Source organism: Pantherophis guttatus, chromosome 3 (genome assembly GCF_059756535.1).
Source record: "Pantherophis guttatus breed Tessera chromosome 3, ASM5975653v1, whole genome shotgun sequence".
Classification (NCBI taxonomy): Eukaryota; Metazoa; Chordata; class Lepidosauria; order Squamata; family Colubridae; genus Pantherophis; species Pantherophis guttatus.
This window is the reverse complement of record NC_142065.1, coordinates 67,318,340-67,336,175: the sequence shown is the minus strand read 5'-3', so window position 1 is coordinate 67,336,175 and position 17,836 is coordinate 67,318,340. Positions and strand designations below refer to the sequence as shown.

At 37.2% G+C, this 17,836-nt stretch overlaps 1 protein-coding gene across 2 annotated transcripts in view; it reads left to right on the top strand.

Annotated features, from left to right (window-relative positions):
* C3H1orf87 (chromosome 3 C1orf87 homolog) overlaps positions 1–17,421 on the top strand; it is a 33,831-nt gene extending 16,410 nt beyond the window's left edge. Inside the window, exons 9-12 of one of the 2 annotated variants that reach the window (XM_087889776.1) lie at positions 1,145–1,215; positions 5,573–5,607; positions 6,178–6,316; positions 17,335–17,421. In XM_087889776.1, the coding sequence (XP_087745902.1) occupies positions 1,145–1,215; positions 5,573–5,607; positions 6,178–6,316; positions 17,335–17,360 (271 nt within the window). In that variant the 3' untranslated portion in view covers positions 17,361–17,421. Of the gene's footprint in view, positions 1–1,144; positions 1,216–5,572; positions 5,608–6,177; positions 6,317–14,972; positions 15,945–17,334 lie in introns of those variants that run through there. The other variant, XM_034415205.3, reaches the window with a different exon arrangement.
* Positions 17,422–17,836: the final 415 nt, after the last annotated feature.

Sequence of the window (17,836 nt, the reverse complement as noted above, 5' to 3'; positions counted from 1 at the left end):
GTAGGTGCCCCCACAGAGAAGGCTCTCCCCCCTGGGGGCCGCCAGTTGACATTGTTTGGCCGACGGCACCCGGAGAAGCCCCATAGAGAGGGCTGGCCAGTGGGAGGCTATTGGTGGTAGCAGGCGGTCCCGTAAATAACCAGGTCCTAATCCATGGAGCGCTTTAGAGGTGATAACCATTAATATTTGGTGTCTGTGCAAAGCTTAGGCAAACTCAGAGTTAAGACCCCAAATGTTTTTGTGTTCTATTATAAATGAAATAAATTGTGCGATATATATGTGTCATCAGCATTAATTTACCTGTGCATCCTCTAATTTAATATCCACTTCCATTTAACATCCACTTCCATTGGGAATAAAACTCTGTTGTAATTAACTAAAATCCAGCTCTGAGCCATTTCCTAATTAAATGTATTTATGTTTGATAAATTATCTCAGGTTATTCTGGTCTTTAAGATGTTCCAGTAGCTTTACAAAGTCCTGCTAAAGAAATAAAATATGGTATAGAAAGATAAATTGAAACTGAAACCCATGCATTTGATTGCTATGTTGTGGTTTTGTGGTAACAAGGGGCTGTAGATGGCATACCTGTATACTTTTAAAAAAAATTAATGGAAGGTTCTCCAGTTCCCTGTTCTTGCAGGGAACTCTGAGATTTCTCCAACTCAATTGTATCTTTCATGTCAATATTTCTCTCTCTGGACACAGTGAGTAATTATCTGCTGCGAACTCTGCATTGGTAACAGGAAGGGCATCTGGACAGTAAACACACAGCTCCATTCATTTGCCCCGACTCCACCCCGATGTAAGGGATTACGGGGTCATTAAAAGACCAAAAAAATTGTACCTAGTGCAATTTTAGAATTTAGAATTGTTAGAAATTCTAAATTAGAAATTTTAGAATTTTAAAGGTTAGAATTTAGAATTTAAATGGCTGTGAGGTGACTGATTAGACACTGGTGTGAATGGGGCCATCCATGCTAGGCACAGATGGGTAGATGAAAAGGCCTGGAGTGACATATAGAATAAACCAAAGCACTTGGTACAGAACAGATGACTTAATTCAACACACTGGTTCTTTTTCCTGTCAAATAAATCTGCTTATATTGATTGTATTTAATTTTTAATATATTTCCATGTGTAGATGGAAACCATTTGTAGAGTTGCTGCAGAAGGTTCAAACTGGAATGAATCCTGCTTTGCTTGTTTGTAAAAGTAAGGAATTAACTGCCATTTTTCAGCACATTAATCAAATTAATATGATAATACATTTTACATTCCCGTAGAATGTTGTAATATACTACACATTTGTTCATGGTAAGTTTGTTCTATTTACTGGTGCTCTGTAGATGATGTAACCTTTCCAAAACAGAAAAGTAATGATGATCCTGGTTTCATGTAAACCTTACATATATTCATATAAACTTCCCTTAGAATGGACATGATATTTTCTCCGAACTAGGAAGTGATGTTTATTTTAGGAAGAAAGGTCATCATGATGTTCACTAATAATACTTTCTATTAATACCTAGATATTGGCATCAGGTAGCAAATGTGAGAGTAAGCCAAAAATACTCAGATGATGCAGAAATACGAAGAGGGGTCAGATAGATCTGTATTCTGTCTCCGCTGTTATTTAATATCTACTCTGAGTCAATTTTCAATGAAGCATTGGAAAACATTGATGCTGGCCTCAAAGTAAATGGTGTTCAGATCAACAATTTAAGATATGCTGATGATACAGTTCTGCTTGCCAGTAAGCATAAAGACCTTCAGCTCCTCATCAACAGTCTCAGAAATATCTGAAAAATATGGCTTGAAGCTTAACACCTCAAAAACCAAGATCATGGTTGTCAGCAAACAACCCATTAATTTACCACTGATAAATTCGGAAGGAATACCATTAGAAAAAGTTGAAAGGATCACGTACTTCGTCTTTAATTTACATGAAAGCTGGGACATGATCAGTGAAGTAAAGACAAGGATATAGAAATCTCGAAGAGCATTCTTCAAAATGAAAAAGGTCTTCTGCAGTCACAACATAAGCCTAAGGTGAAAATCAGCCTTGTCAGATGTTACATCTTTTCTATCCTGCTCTACAGAGTAGAGAGTTGGTCTCTGACAGAAAACCATTTGAAGAAACTAGAAGCATTTGAAATGTGGATTTACAGATGACTGTTACGTATAAATTGGATTAACAAAATCACAAATGAGGAGGTGATAAGCCGCCTGGGAAAGCAAAGGGAAATAATCAAAGCCATTAAAAAGTGAAAGTTAGAATATTTTGGACATGTGATGCAACACCCAGAAAAATATGGCATCCTTCACTTAATCCTCCAGGGAAAGATTGAAGGCAAATGAGATCCAGGCAGAAGAAGAACATCATGGCTTCAAAACCTAAGGGACTGGTTTGGACAAAACTCAGCAGCACTTTTTTGCCAACATGATCGCCAACGTCCGATGACAGATATGGCACAAGAAGAAGAAGAAGAATTAATGCCTAAGAATGACTATAAAATGTTTGCATATAAACAAGTCTAAATCATTTATTTTTCTAAGTTAATAGAAAATTTACTTTCCAATGCCTATAATTCATTAATGTCATGTCCCTCTGGGTCTTTGTTAAGAAGCCATTTTTGCATTGTCTTCTAAAGGGCATACAATTCACATCACTAGAATTTTGGAAAGTTTTGTAAGGCAAAAATCATCAGTGTTACTTAACTATGGCTGTCATACAAGTTCACAGTTTTTGATGCCAGCTCTAAATGGCAGAACTCCAAAACCTCTAATATTCAGTCATAAGTCCTATTTTGGCCATTGATCGGTCTCAATATATTTACTCTCTCATTTCACTTCCGTCCTACTATCCTGTTGTCAGCTAATTTGAGTGCTTTGACAAAATAGTTAAATATGTTCTCTCTTTTCCTAACATTTGATCATTTGTGTTGGCATGGATTCAAAGTTGCCATATAAACAGAAATTAGTAATAATTTTGCTACACAATTTTCTTCTAAATGGAGTATCTGGCAAGATAGAACTTGGACAGTTTTGTTTACTCTTATAAATTATAAAGAGTCACATTACAGTTTGACCTCACAGTCTAGAACAAATTTCAACAAGTTAGTTTTTTTTGGCATGCATCCAATACAACAACTTCATGCAAAAATAGATGTTTTGATGGCTTTCTTCTACAAGTACATTCCTATGGCGGTTCTCTTTGCAATACGTAAATATTGTCTCAGCTGGTACAGTCAATCCGCCATGTACCCTGAATGAATAATGCAACTTCACCTTGGTACTTGATACTTGATACTTGATACTTGGTACTTGAGCCTTGGTACTACAGTGGTTTAAAGCACCCTGTTATTAACACAGCTGCCTGCAATTTACTGCTGGTTCGAATCTCTCCAAGGCTCAAGGTTGACTCAGCCTTCCATCCTTTCTAAGGTAGGTTAAATGAGGACCCAGTTTGTGGGGGCAATAAGCTGACTTTGTATAAATATATAAGTATAAGTATATTTGTATAAATATACAAAAGTATGAAGGCTATTGCTTAACGCACTGTAAGCCGCCCTGAGTCTCCGGAGAAGGGCGGCATATAAATCAAATTAAAAAAAAAAAAAGAAAAAAAAAGAAAAGTGAATAATCTTGTCTGGATAAACTGCAAGCTAGACAATACAGTTAATAATATCACTAGTCATGTTGACAGCATGTTTCATATATGATAATACTCTGGATTATGATGAATATTTTTAAAAAATCTGAAACAGGAGAATTGAAGTCATTCTGTAAACATGAGAACTGCATTTTTTACAGTTGCTTTTCACTATTTTAAAGGTCATGATGGAGATAATGTCTTTCATCTACCCTGTTTCCCTCAAAATAAGACATCCCCTGATAATAAGCCCAATCGGGCTTTTGAGCGCATGGCAATAAGTCCAAGCGCTTATTTCAGTGTTCAAAAAAATATAAAACAGGGTCTTATTTTCAGGGAAACATGGTAGCATGCTTTCCTCATGCTCCGTGATGTTTGCCCTTTATTTTCTCACACTCCCTCATGTAGAAAACAGAAGAATGTAGTTTCTTCCAACCAAATGCCCAAAAGATATTTTAGGATTGCAATCCCATTTGCTCTAAGAATTCTGGGAGTAGTTGCAACATGTCTGTAGATCATAGGCTGAGGAAGGGAACCAGGGGTTTATTCCCAAGAGCTGTGGATGGTGCAGTGGTTAGAATGCAGTATTGCAGGCAAACTCTGCCCACTGCCAGGAGTTTGATCCTGATCAGCTCAAGGTCAACTCAGCCTTCCATCCTTCCGAGGTCAGTAAAATGAGGACCCAGATTGTTGGGGGCAATATGCTGACTCTGCAAACCTATTACAGAGTGCTGTAAAGCACTGGGAAGCGGTATATAAGTCTATTGCTATTGCTATTATTCCCGATGATGCTGCAGTCTTATAATACCTCCTCTATCTATTGTTGTTAAACTGTTAAAGTACACCCACAAAACAAGCAGTCTAAAACTACTCTCATCTTCGTTGGCTTCTCAGACCATTGCAATACATCTGTTAGGAACAATTAGAACAGTTGGGCATGTGATTTACAGACTGCTGGTAGAGAGATGGATGTGAAACATTGAGTTAGATGGTGCATTAATCTAATTATGTTTGAGAAAGCACTCTGGCATATTTAATATTCAGGGGATGACTAAATGCAAAGGTGAGCCAATTGCAATCATTGCTACAGAAACCGATCAGGATGCAACAGTTGGCCTTGAACTTTAACCATCTGGCTATAGGCAAACCAGCTGCGTTTCCAATGAGGATTGCTTTTCATTTCTGGGACTTGATTCATGCTTTTCCATCATTTAATTTTATGCTGTACAATCTGGTCTTCTATCCATAATGTCCAATCAATACGAATGACAAACTACAGGATTTAACTGAAGGATATGAAAACTGAAATCGAGAGAAATGTGGGAATGAGATTATTTTATGATGAAAAAAGGGCAACCCTTACAAGGTTGACAGTTTAAGGGAGAAAAACACGAATGAGCCTCCATAAGTAATTACAGCAATAATTGAAGCGCTATCATCATCTCTGTAACTATACATTTGCCCTGTCTTCCCTCCTATCGTTATCCTTTCATTTCTCTTTTGAAAAATGGTCACTGTTCTCCCTTTTTATTAGTTCAAGTTGGTTTGTCATTGAAGAGTTCCTGTTCAGGATTTTTCTATTCTATTACATCACAGTCAGATATATTTACATTTTCAAAAGCGGAATTAGGCAATTTGTAGGTGTCCAGATGTTGCTGAACTACAAGCCCAGTATTTCAACAGCTCATGATGTTGAGATATGAACTTTATCAACATTTCTACAAGTTCAGTACAGCTCTATTTTTTTATATTGTACTATTACAATCATATCAGAAATTAATGTTCAAACTATTAGCATTCATAGGTTCAGAAATGTCTTCCTATCACCTTTGAGAGAAGCCGATGCTTGATAAATTGAGTCATTAAACTACTCTTTCAACTGAATAAACAAAAATGTCATGATTGTTTCCATTTTAGGAAGAAACGAGGACAAAGCTGAAGATAACTCTCAGGTACTGTAAAATCCCTATTGCTAAATCCACAAACTCTTAATGGAAAATTATGCACTGCTCGTTATTTAATTGATTTAATTAATCTTGACACCATTTCCTATGCTAAGAATTCTTGTTCATAAAACAGTAATATTGTTTATAGTTTTATTAACACAAATTATTAAGAAATCTATGTATATGCTCTTTCTATTTAATACAACCTGTTGGAATACCAATTTCCAGTGTAAAAAATGAGATTAAAAACTCAGCTTTATCTAGGACAGCCTGTCCCCAGTCTGGGGCCCTCAAGAAGAATTTCAGTTTTGGCTCAGTCATTAAGAGCTGAAGATGCCAAACAAAGAAGGTTTAATTTGGATATTCATAGAATCCAAAATGCTTGCATCATACAAGTGACCTTGTCACAGAAAGCCACGAATTTGATATGTTGATTTTAAAGAATAAATTGTATATAATAATTACTAAATGTTAGGAGGAGCTCTAAGAGTGAACTAAGTACTGTTCTTCACCACAATTTTATTATGAGAGCTGACAAATGCTAAACTTCTGATAATATCACATGTTCCTTTGAAGATTAAAGAACAGTATAAACTTCAAACTGTTAATCCATGGACTTCATATGATGCCAGTGATTCTGAAGACCAAGAGGCCTGGATAGACCGGTTCAGAAAAATGGAGAAAGCCCTTTATTTATCTGATGTCAAAAACACAGGTAAGGCTGATCCCACCTTAAACAAGGCTCTGCTTAACTACCTGAAGATACTGAAGATAGATGGCGTATTTTACTTTCTATCTGCATAAAGAATTCTATTCTATTCTATAAGCGCAGCTGGGTGATTCAAGCAAACTGTAAACCTTAATTTCTGTAATTCTGAGAATGCACAGAGGCACAACTGGTTGTACACATTGGCCTTGATCATATCATCATATGTGCTGCCAGCTCCAGCGCTACGTTTCCATGCTGTGTATGTACCGACAAAGAGCTTGATCGGGAAACATAGTTAATGCATGGAGGTTGATCTTATCCAGTGGGTAGAGAATTTATGGAAGAGATTTCTAGAAAGGGAAAGCTGTCTCCTCAGTCTCTGCAATGTGCATTGTGTGGAAACAAGCAAGATTTGAGACACAGTTCAAATTAAACTTTATTACCACCAAAGACCATTTTAGAATAATATATTATAAATAGGAAGGAAATAATATGATGGGGAAAGGCAAGCATACAAAGTCCATTGTAGTATTATCAGACACCACAGTAGAAACCAATGGACTTTGTATGCTTGCTTTTGCTCATCGTATTATTTCCTTCCTATTTATAATATGTATTATTCTATGATGGTCTTTGGTGGCAATAAAGTTTAATCTGAACTGCGTCTAAAATCCTGCTTGTTTCCATAAACCAAACCTAAGTATAAATTAATAAATAATTAATACAGAGAAATCTAACACCAGTATAAAATTATTCTATATCAAATACACTAAAAATATATTTCAAAAACAATATGAGGAAAAAAAGTAAAGTAAGCATGTTTTTAAGGGACGATCAACTTCTTGATTTTAGATGCCATGACACAGAATTTCATTGTATTAGATGTCATAATACTATTACATGACCACTAATAGTATTAGATGTCATATATAAAGATGTACCGGTATATGTCTGGAGCCACCTAAGAAGTCATTAGCAATGGTGTAATAGAGGTATTTTATACAGGTAGTCCTTGACTTCCAACCATTCATTTAGTGTTCGAAGTTCGAAGTTAAAACAGCACTGAAAAAAATGGCTTACGACCATTTTTCACAACAATGCAAAGTGATAATGACCACTCCACCATCCCCACGGTCAACTGGCCTGTTTTTATGATGTTTGAAATCTCTCAAGATCATGTGATCCCCTTTTGTGACCTTCTGACAAGTAAAGTGGCTTAGGCCCAGGCTATTTGTCGGACCACCTGCAACCAGCGTCAACTTCCCATCGCCCGGTGCGCTCTCACAGAGAGGGCCTACTCAGGGTGCCGTCGGCTAGACAATGTCGGCTGGCGACCCCCAGGAGTAGAGCTTTCTCTGTGAGCGCCCCCACCCTTTGGAATCAACTTCCCTTGGGACTCCGGTTGGCCCCTGACCTTCGCACCTTCCACCGTGAATTGAAAACCTGGCTATTTATGTCCTCCAGCCTGGACTGATGGGGTAGTATATTTTTTTTATTTTTATTTTTTTAATTTGATTTATATGCCGCCCTTCTCCGGAGACTCAGGGCTGCTTACAATGCGTTAAGCAATAGCCTTCATACTTTTGTATATTTATACAAAGTCAGCTTATTGCCCCCACAAACTGGGTCCTCAATTTACCTACCTTAGAAAGGATGGAAGGCTGAGTCAACCTTGAGCCTTGGAGAGATTCGAACCAGCAGTAATTGCAGGCAGCTGTGTTAATAACAGGGTGCTTAGACCACTGTGCTATCAAGGCTTTTTTAAAAAAAATTAAAATCTTTTTATATTTTTTTGTGTATATTTATTGATTTTAACAGTTGTTGGTCGATTGTTGTGTGAGCCGCCCTGAGTCCTTGGAGATAGGGTGGCATACAAATTTTATAAATAATAATAATAATAATAATAATAATAATAATAATAATAATAATAATAATAATAATAATGTCAATGGGGAAGCCAGATTCACTTAACAACCGTGTTACTAACTTAACAACTGCACTGATTCACTTAACAATTGTGGCAGGAAAGGTCATAAAATGGGGCAAAACTCACTTAACTGTCTTGCCTAGACATTTTGGGCTCAAATATGGTCGTAAATCGAGGACTACCTGTACATGGTGGTGTATTGACAAACAATTAGCATGCTTTAGGTTTCTGGGCAGGGGGTTGGATTAGAAGACCTCCAAGGTCCCTTCCAACTCTGTTATTCTATTCTATTCTATTCTATTCTATTCTATTCTATTCTATTCTATTCTATTCTATTCTGTTGCAATATTTTCAGGATCAGACTCAATAAAGATAATAGGAGTTAGAGCTTTAAATATATTTCTTTTTAATTATGATAGGCATTCTATATTCACTGAATATTCAAGGTAGAAGCACCGAGAATGGTGAGGGTGGCTCCTTATATATACAAGGGGTGGAGCTAGGAATGGGAGTGGTAAGTTATGAATACATTAAAGTCCAAAGAATAAGTTAACCTCTGATGTTCCATATATACATTATTTACACATTGGAGAATAAGGCATTTACATCTGACAAATCCCCCTCTAAATGCCGGTTCGTTACACAACATCAATTACATTCTGATTCAGGACAATATAATACATATAATTTAGAAGTTAAATATTTGTGTTGTTTAGAAGGTAAGGGTTTTGTTAATATGTCAGCTAATTGTTCAGAAGTATCGCAATGTATTGCTTTAATGAATCCGTCTTGAGACAGTTGTCTCACATGCTTAAACTTTATATCAATATGCCTGGACCTTTGTCCAATTGCATCGGATCTGGATATTTCAATGGCCGCTTTATTGTCTTCATGCATAATAAATGGTAAGGTGGGTTTCTTCCAAACATCAGTGATCAGATCATTGAACCATACAAGGTTATTTGCAGCCTTGGACAAACAAACATATTCCGCTTCTGTAGTAGAAGTGGCTACTAGTTCTTGTTTACCAGTATACCAGTAAACTGGACAATCATTCAATAGAAAAACATAACCAGAAGTACTCTTTCTGCATGATGTATCACCAGCCCAATCTGCATCAGCATAACAAGTAATTTTTGGTTCTCTGTCATTATTGGGTTCCAACATTAAACAAAAATCTAATGTACCCTTCAGATATCTTAGAATTCTTTTGACAGCTTCCCAATGATACAAGGTTGGTTTACTAACATATCTTGACAATAGATTGAGAGGTAATGCAATATCTGGCCTAGTCCAATTAGATATATAAAGGAGTGAACCTATAACTGATCTGTAAAATGTGTTGTCTTTAAACTCAGGGGAAGATTCATCAGTGTTTCTAAGAAAATCAGTTTGCATAGGGGTGTCACAGGTTTTGGCATTATTTAAGTTACATTTGTTTAGGAGTTCGATGATTTTATCTTTCTGTGTAAGTTTGAATCCCCTTTTAGTTTTGTTAATTTGCACACCAAGGTATTTATTCACTTTACCCAGAGATTTCAGTGAGAAGTGTTCATTTAACTTATTTACAAAGATTTCCCTGCTCTCTTTATGCTTTCCAATGTATAAAATATCGTCCACGTAAATTAATACAAATTCAATATGATCATTACTCTTTTTTACAAAGAAACAGTTATCAGCAGTGGTGGCGTTGAAATCCATGGTCTTAAGTACTTTTACCAAGCAATCGTACCATCTTTTGCCGGATTGCTTTAATCCGTACAGACTCTTATTTAATAACCAAATTTCGTTCTTATTAGTGTATTGACTGTGTGGTGCTCTTACATATATTTCCTTATCTAATTTTGCATGTAAGTATGCGGTCTGTATGTCATATTGGAATACGTCCAGATTGAGTGCAGATGCTACTACAAGGGCTGTTTTGACACTCTCTATTCTCACTGTGGGTGAATATGTATCAGTATAGTCTTCAGGATATTTTTGTGCATAGCCTTGTGCAACTAATCTAGCCTTGTATAAGGTATTGCCTCCTTCTAAGTTCTTAATTTTATAAATCCACCTGGTACCTATAATTGTTTTATCCTTAGGTGCGATCGCAGGTGTGAATACATTTAATCCTTGTAAACTTTCCATCTCTTTTTCCATAGCTAGTTCCCATTTTTCTCTTTCTTCATGTGGAAGTTTCAATACTTCTTCATATGTATTAGGTGTTATTTGTTCTCCATTCATATGCATTATGTAATCTTTGTATTTATTTGGTATTTGGTTTCTATTGTTTCTAATAGTTCTTTCAGGCTTGCTATGGTTATCATGCAAATATCTAGCTTCCTTTTTTGTTAATGTGTCTGTCTTTATTTTATGCTGACTATTAGTCCAAGTTTTGGTTTTGTTCTTACTTTTGTTAATATTTTGATTTTCTGTTGTTCCTTCCTCGCAAGATATCGTATCTTTACATTTATTAGGAAATATTTCATTAAGGTGCAATTTTGACCAATTGGCCTGTTCATGGAACACAGCTGTTCTGGATACTATAAATTTGTTATTACTATCAATAAATCTGTACCCTTTGGTTCCAGTTTCGTATCCCATGAATCTTAATCTCCTGGATACGTTTTCTCCCTTTCTCCTCAATTGTTTAGGTATGTGTACGTCTGCAGTGACTCCAAATATGTGCATGTGTGATAATTTGGGTTTTCTATTGTACATCACCTCATATGGTGTCTTATTCACAATACTGGACCAGGTTCTATTTTGAGTGTAATTCGAATAATGTAATGCCTCTGACCAAAATTGTTTGCCTAAACCAGCATCCTCTAATGTGCACCTAATCATGGTTTGTAGTGTGGAATTTTTCCTCTCTGCAACTCCATTTTGAAATGCAGAAAAAGGATTGGACGTGAAATGTAACATTCCTCTATCCTTTAACCATTGGGAGAATTCTTTAGACATGAATTCACATCCCCTATCTGTCATAATTTGCTTTATTCTGATATTATGTTGTGTTTCTATACGTTTGTAGAATTCCTTAAATTTCTGAAATGTTTCATCCTTGTGCTTTAATGTGTAAACAAAACCATATCGGCTGTAGTCATCCACTATTGTTAGGAAGTAACGTTTTCTATAGGTAATTGAGGGACTTAATGGACCAACTAAGTCCATATGTACCAAATCAAAAATATTGTTAGTTGATCTGTTAGATTTTTTTGGTCTGGGACTGGTTTTTAGTTTGGTGGACTTACATACTGAGCATTCCAAATAATTTTCACAATTTTTTATTTTGACACCTTCTGCGTGTTCAGTCATTTTTTGTACTACAGGAAAGCTTGCATGTCCTAACTTCCTGTGTAAGATGTGAGCACACTCATCATGAATTGGTTTACCTATTTTTGGTTTCTTTTCCTTGTATGTATTTTTGTGATCATGAGTTATTCTACACTCATCATTGTCACTGTTACTGACATTTTCATCATCTGCTTCAATACAATCTTCCATATTTGAATCAATGTTATGTAAACATCTTTCTTTAGTTATCAGATAGGGTAGACCTCCTTTTATCATTACAGTACCTACATTTGTTTTGTTCTTTTCTATAGTTGCTTTCCCCTTTGAGAAAACTATATTGATATCAGATTCTCTGCTTAATTTTATGGCACTTAGTATGTTGTGAGGTATTTCTGGGATTAATAATACCCCCTCTATTTTCCCTAGACCAGGCAAGGTCACATTTCCTTTGCCTAGTACTTGAACCTTTTCTTGATTAGCTACCTTTATCACAAACTTATCTTCTATAAATGAAGATAATATACTTTTGTTGTTGGTGGTGTGATTTGTTGCACCAGAATCAATAAGCCAATTGTTATTCTCATCCTGCTGTGTTCTGGTGCTGTCTTGTTTATTTAGCCCATTCAGTGACCCAGATTTCCTCTCTTTTGAATTTTCTCTACCCCCTCTACCTTCTTTGTAATTTGGTGGACTTCTATATTTGTGTCTATCTGTGGAAGATTGTCTGTAATTATATTTGCTCCTATATTCTGGTCTATGTCTCTCTCTTGAGACTTTGGGGCAGTCTCTTCTACTATGTTCCCTGGATCCACAATTGTAGCATCTAAAGGCCTCATTATGTTTATCTTGAAAGACTACTTTCCTAAAAGGTTTGTGGTCTGTTTGGTTACTGGATCGATTTTTTCTTGAATTGTCTTCTGCTATCAATTTGTTAGATAGACTTTCTATGGATAAATATCCCAAATTAATGGTATCTAAGTGTGACATAAAGCTATCCCATGATGGATCAAGTGAATTGATAATAACACTTTTCATTGTTTGATCTGAAATCACTTCCCCCCTCAATTGTAGCTCAGCTCTTATTTTGTTTAGATTTATCAAATGCTCACTTATAGAAACCCCTGGTTTTACTCTAGAGGAAAAGAAATCCTTAGACATTCTTGTGGTGGTAGCTACGCTATCGCTGTGAAATAGATTAAACATGCATTGAATTATTTCTGATACAGTTAGGTTTGGTTTGATGCTATGATACATTGCAGGAGACACGCTAGATATTATTATGAAAAATGCTCTATGATGTAAACAATCTATTTTTAAAGTCCAAGGTCTTCTTGGAGGGCTAGTTATAAAGAATAGTAAATTTTCTTTCATGAAAATAACCTGAAGCTGTTGATACCACTCTTGTAAATTAATGCCATCAATTCTAAGTTTTGGGAAGTCACTGGGTAAGTTACCTACATTATTCTGTCCATTACTTACAACCTGGGGCAGTCCGTGATCTCTCAAGTGCAGGAAATTACAGAACGGCATTGGGATGCTTGCAATGAGTCTGCGCGGTTCTCTGGCCAGTTCAAGTCCTTCTGGGTCGTCTACGTAGTTTCGCACATGCGCGTTGCTCATTTCTTCTTTGGTGGCGTCGTGGAAGGTTCTCTCCCTTTCAGCTCTCTCGATCCGCTCCTCCTCAGATGAGTCGGTCTCTGGCTCGGTTTTTGGGGTTCTGGTGGTGGCGACGGTTCTTTTCTTCTTTTTGTGTGCGTTGGTATTCGATCTTGTCTGTGGTGTAGGGCGAAATCGGCATGGCTCTCTGGGCTCGGGCGTCGTCGCTTTCGAAGTCAGGATGGGAGCGTGCAGGTCTTGAGTTGCCGGTTTGATTTCTTGTTTCTTCGTAGATGTCTTGGTAATTTTCAGTCTTGGCCCAAAAGCAGCAAAAAGCGTTTTCATTGCTGATTTTACTTGAGATTTTGTTAAATCGTCTTCACTTTCTGATTTTGGATCATCTGAAGAGTTTGAGACTTCTTTCTCACTTTCTTCGTCTGATAGTGTTTTTCGCGCCAGAAATTTTGAACTGAGCGTTTTGATTGGCTCTGCTCCATTCTCTTTTGAAGTTCGTTGAAACCAAGATGGCTGCCATTCAAAATTTCGCGCGGGATCACATCTTTTCTTTTTAACAACTATTTTCTCAGTAGTCATCTCACTTACGGTTTTTTGATCTTTGGGTTTTTCTTTAATGACGTTTTTCTCTCTCGCTGCTCCGCTGTTCTTCAGCATCTCCTGGAGGTCCGCGATGAGACTTTCATCATTCTTTTGGCTTTTTAGTATCTTTAATATCTCTGACCTGAGTTCGTTATTTTCTATTTCGATTTCTTTCTGGTCATTATTTTCACTCATTAGTTCTTCTTCTTCAGTGGTGTATTCTTCGGATTCTCTCGAAATCGCATTGGTGGATTCGTTGATCATCTCTTGATCAGTTTCTATTTCTTTGCTGTAGGCCCTGGTGTTGGGCCTATCTTTCTTGGACATTTTTAATTACTTATTGAGTCAATTAACCATCCTCTGCTACCAGCTTGTTGCAATATTTTCAGGATCAGACTCAATAAAGATAATAGGAGTTAGAGCTTTAAATATATTTCTTTTTAATTATGATAGGCATTCTATATTCACTGAATATTCAAGGTAGAAGCACCGAGAATGGTGAGGGTGGCTCCTTATATATACAAGGGGTGGAGCTAGGAATGGGAGTGGTAAATTATGAATACATTAAAGTCCAAAGAATAAGTTAACCTCTGATGTTCCATATATACATTATTTACACATTGGAGAATAAGGCATTTACATCTGACATATTCTATTCTATTCTATTCTATTCTATTCTATTCTATTCTATTCTTCTTAAAGCACCAGTGCGGTGACTCAGCAGTTAAGATGCTGGGTTTGTCGGCTGGAAAGCTCAGGTTCGAGACCCGAGCGCCACTCCCGTCCTCATCCCAGCTCCTACCAACCTAGCAGTTTGAAAGCATATAAAACCGAATAGATAAACAGGTACCACTTCAGTGGGAATGTAACAGTGCTCCATGGCATCAAGCTGGCCACATGATCGCAGTAATGTCTTCGGACATCACTGGCTCAGTGGCCTTGAAACAGAGATGAGTATCGGCCCCTATAGTCCGCAACAACTAGCGCAGTAAAATCCGCAGGGACTCCTTTAGCTTTTTATTTTACTGTTGCTTCTATCACTCTATCCCCACTGCAGCCCAATCGTTCCAGAAGGGGACATTTTTCACATCTCCCCCTCATTAAAAAATGAATAAGAATTGAGCACAGCAGTCACAGTAATTCCTATAACATTAAACTATGCCTTGACATTACACTGAATCTCTTCAAGGATACCCACAATATGCTATTACATCTGATTTGTCCAAATAGAAAAACTATTGTTTTTTTTATGAACTACAGGTAAGCTGGAAAAAGAAAAGGCCAAGCGTTTGATCCATAACTACAATCAAATTTATGACCTGTGCCTCAGTCCTCTAAAAATTGATAAAGCATTTCGGCCTTTTCGTTATGGCCAAGATATGCCACTGGAACCCTTACTACAATACTTGAAGGAGCTGTAATTTCTATTGAGAGAAATAATTTTTTCATGGGCTCTATCCACTGATGCTCTTGTTAATTCAATACATAAACATTCTTAGTTTTAATTTTCAACTGACATAGAATTATATATGTATATATATAAAATTTGACAAATTTTCAAAATTTGTTTTGGAAAACACATCTCCACAGCAAAGAAATACTGTTACAAATACTTCATTATTTGTAATGATAGAACTCAATTCAAACTCAAAAAAAGTAGCAAAATAGCTGTAGGAATTTGCTTTGAAAATTCAAGGCGCTTCAAGGTGTTGGTTACCACCTTTAAAGCGCTCCATGGCATAGGACCTGGGTATTTGCGGGACCGCCTTCTGCCACCAATAGCCTCCCACCGACCAGTACGCTCCCACAGAGAGGGACTCCTCAAGGTGCCGTCAGCCAGCCAATGTCTGCTGGCGACCCTCAGGGGGAGGGCCTTCTCTGTGGCAGCTCCTGCCCTCTGGAACGATTTGCCCCCAGAGATAAGAAGGATATTGGATCTCCGCGTCTTTCGCCATGCCCTGAAAACTTTTCTTTTCCATCAAGCAGGGCTGGCGTGAACCCTCCCCTTCTTTTAGTTTTTTAGCTTTTTAGCTTTTAATCTGTCAATGGGTTTTAATTCGAATTGTTTTAATTTGGGCCAAAGTATGTAATTCTTTTAATAATTTTAAATTTTGTATTGGTATGTGTTTTAGTTCTGGCTGTGCACCGCCCTGAGTCCACTAGGAGAAGGGCGGTATACAAATTGAATAAAATAAAATAAATAAATAAATAAAATTCATTTTTCGAACGGCATGTTCATCCAGAGCAATTTTCTAGATGAAGATTCAGGTATGTCTGCAATGTATGGTAAGAAAATCAAGATGGTGGCCCCAATGCTGAGATCAAAGCTCTGACAATTTTTTTTTTACATGTGATACAGATAAACAACAGGGAGAGTTTAAATCAGGGGTGAAATCCAGCAGGTTCTGACAGGTTCTAGAGAACGGAAATTTTGAGCAGTTCAGAAAACCGGTAGCAGAAATTTTGAGTAGTTCAGAGAACCAGCAAATACCACCTCTGGCTGGCTCCAGAGTGGGGTGGGAATGGAGATTTTGCAATATCCTTCTCCTGGAGTGGGGTGGGAATGGAGATTTTGCAGTATCCTTTCCCTGCCACACCCACCAAGCCACGCCTACCAAGCCACACTATGCCCACCAAGCCACGCACACAGAACCGGTAGTAAAAAAAATTGGATTTCACCACTGGTTTAAATCATAATGTAGCCCTCTTGATTGAGGAATCAAATGGAGTTTCTGTAACTTAGCTCCTAATATCAAAATACAGGTAGTATTTACACTTGACAAGTGGTTCATATTTATGACAGTTGCAGTGTCCTGGGGTCATGTGATCACCTTTTGCAACCTTCTGACAAGCAAAGTCAACGGGGAAGGCAGATTCACTGAACAAAATTACTAACTTAACAACTGCAGTGAGTCACTTAACAAAGGTGGCAAGAAAAGTCGTAAAAATGGGGCAAAACTCACTTAACAAATTTCTCACTCGGCAAAATAAATTTGGGGCTCAATTGTGGTAGTAAGTTGAGGACTACCTGTATACGAATATTCTGGAATAAAATTGTTTATTATAGAAGAAGGGTATATTTAAAAAGTAGAGATAATAAAATGAGGATTGATCATTATAAGTGTTCTGTTCCCCAGGCATCTGACTCCACTGGGAACAGGCAGATAAACTCTAGCAAACAGGTTTTCATGCAGATTATATTTATTTTGGGTATCCTCAAAACATAGACTTGCAATCATGGTGAGTCAAGGTGAGGTTCAACCAAGTATTTCATAATCTATCCCATTTCCTAGTGTAAAATGACAGTAGTTCTGTCCCGCTGTTCAGAAAGCATGTTTCTGTCTTCTGTGGTAGTTCAAATTGGCTGGGTCTTTGTTCTGCACCCAGGCAGAGAGACTCAGTGGCCAGACACACATATGTGGTCACATGTCATGGACTACATTTCCCATAATGCAATCTCTCTCTACATCTCCCACAATGAAATCTCTTAAGGAGACAGCTCTTAATTCTTAAGGTAACTAATTCACTATAACTCATTATCTGAAACAGCACAATAAGGATGGATGGAGTCTCCTCAATTGCTGCTCTCGAGATTGTCATTCTGGCATTCTCTACCTTACAGGGCTCTGGAGTTTGGCAGCAAGATGAGCCCTAGCAGCACATGCCAGAAGATCCTATTGTTTCACTTGCAATAGCACGAGAAAATTACTCATCGTCTTCTGAGCCCTTGCTCAAGGTTTCTAAATACAAGTATGAAGATGTTTACCACAACTTTGAGCTTGAAATGGACCCCCAACAAAACGGGGTCCATCTTGAAGGTCAAATTTATTTTTTACTATGAATACTTTTGAAGAAGATCTGAAAGCCTTGAAAAGAGTGGGGCCATTTTCCAGAATTCATAGCACTGTGGGAAATTTGGAAAGCTTTGCTGCCATGTGACAGCAATGAAGTAGTAATTCAGTACTGGACTAGGAAATGTGTTAATACTTGACGCCCTGAGAAACAAGTGTTTATGTATCACATAAATGTCTTAATATATTGTTTTTTAAACCATGTTAGATGCCCGATATGGTTGTATTATAAATTTTAAAAGTGAACTATTTCTTCCCTGTAGTTTATATTTT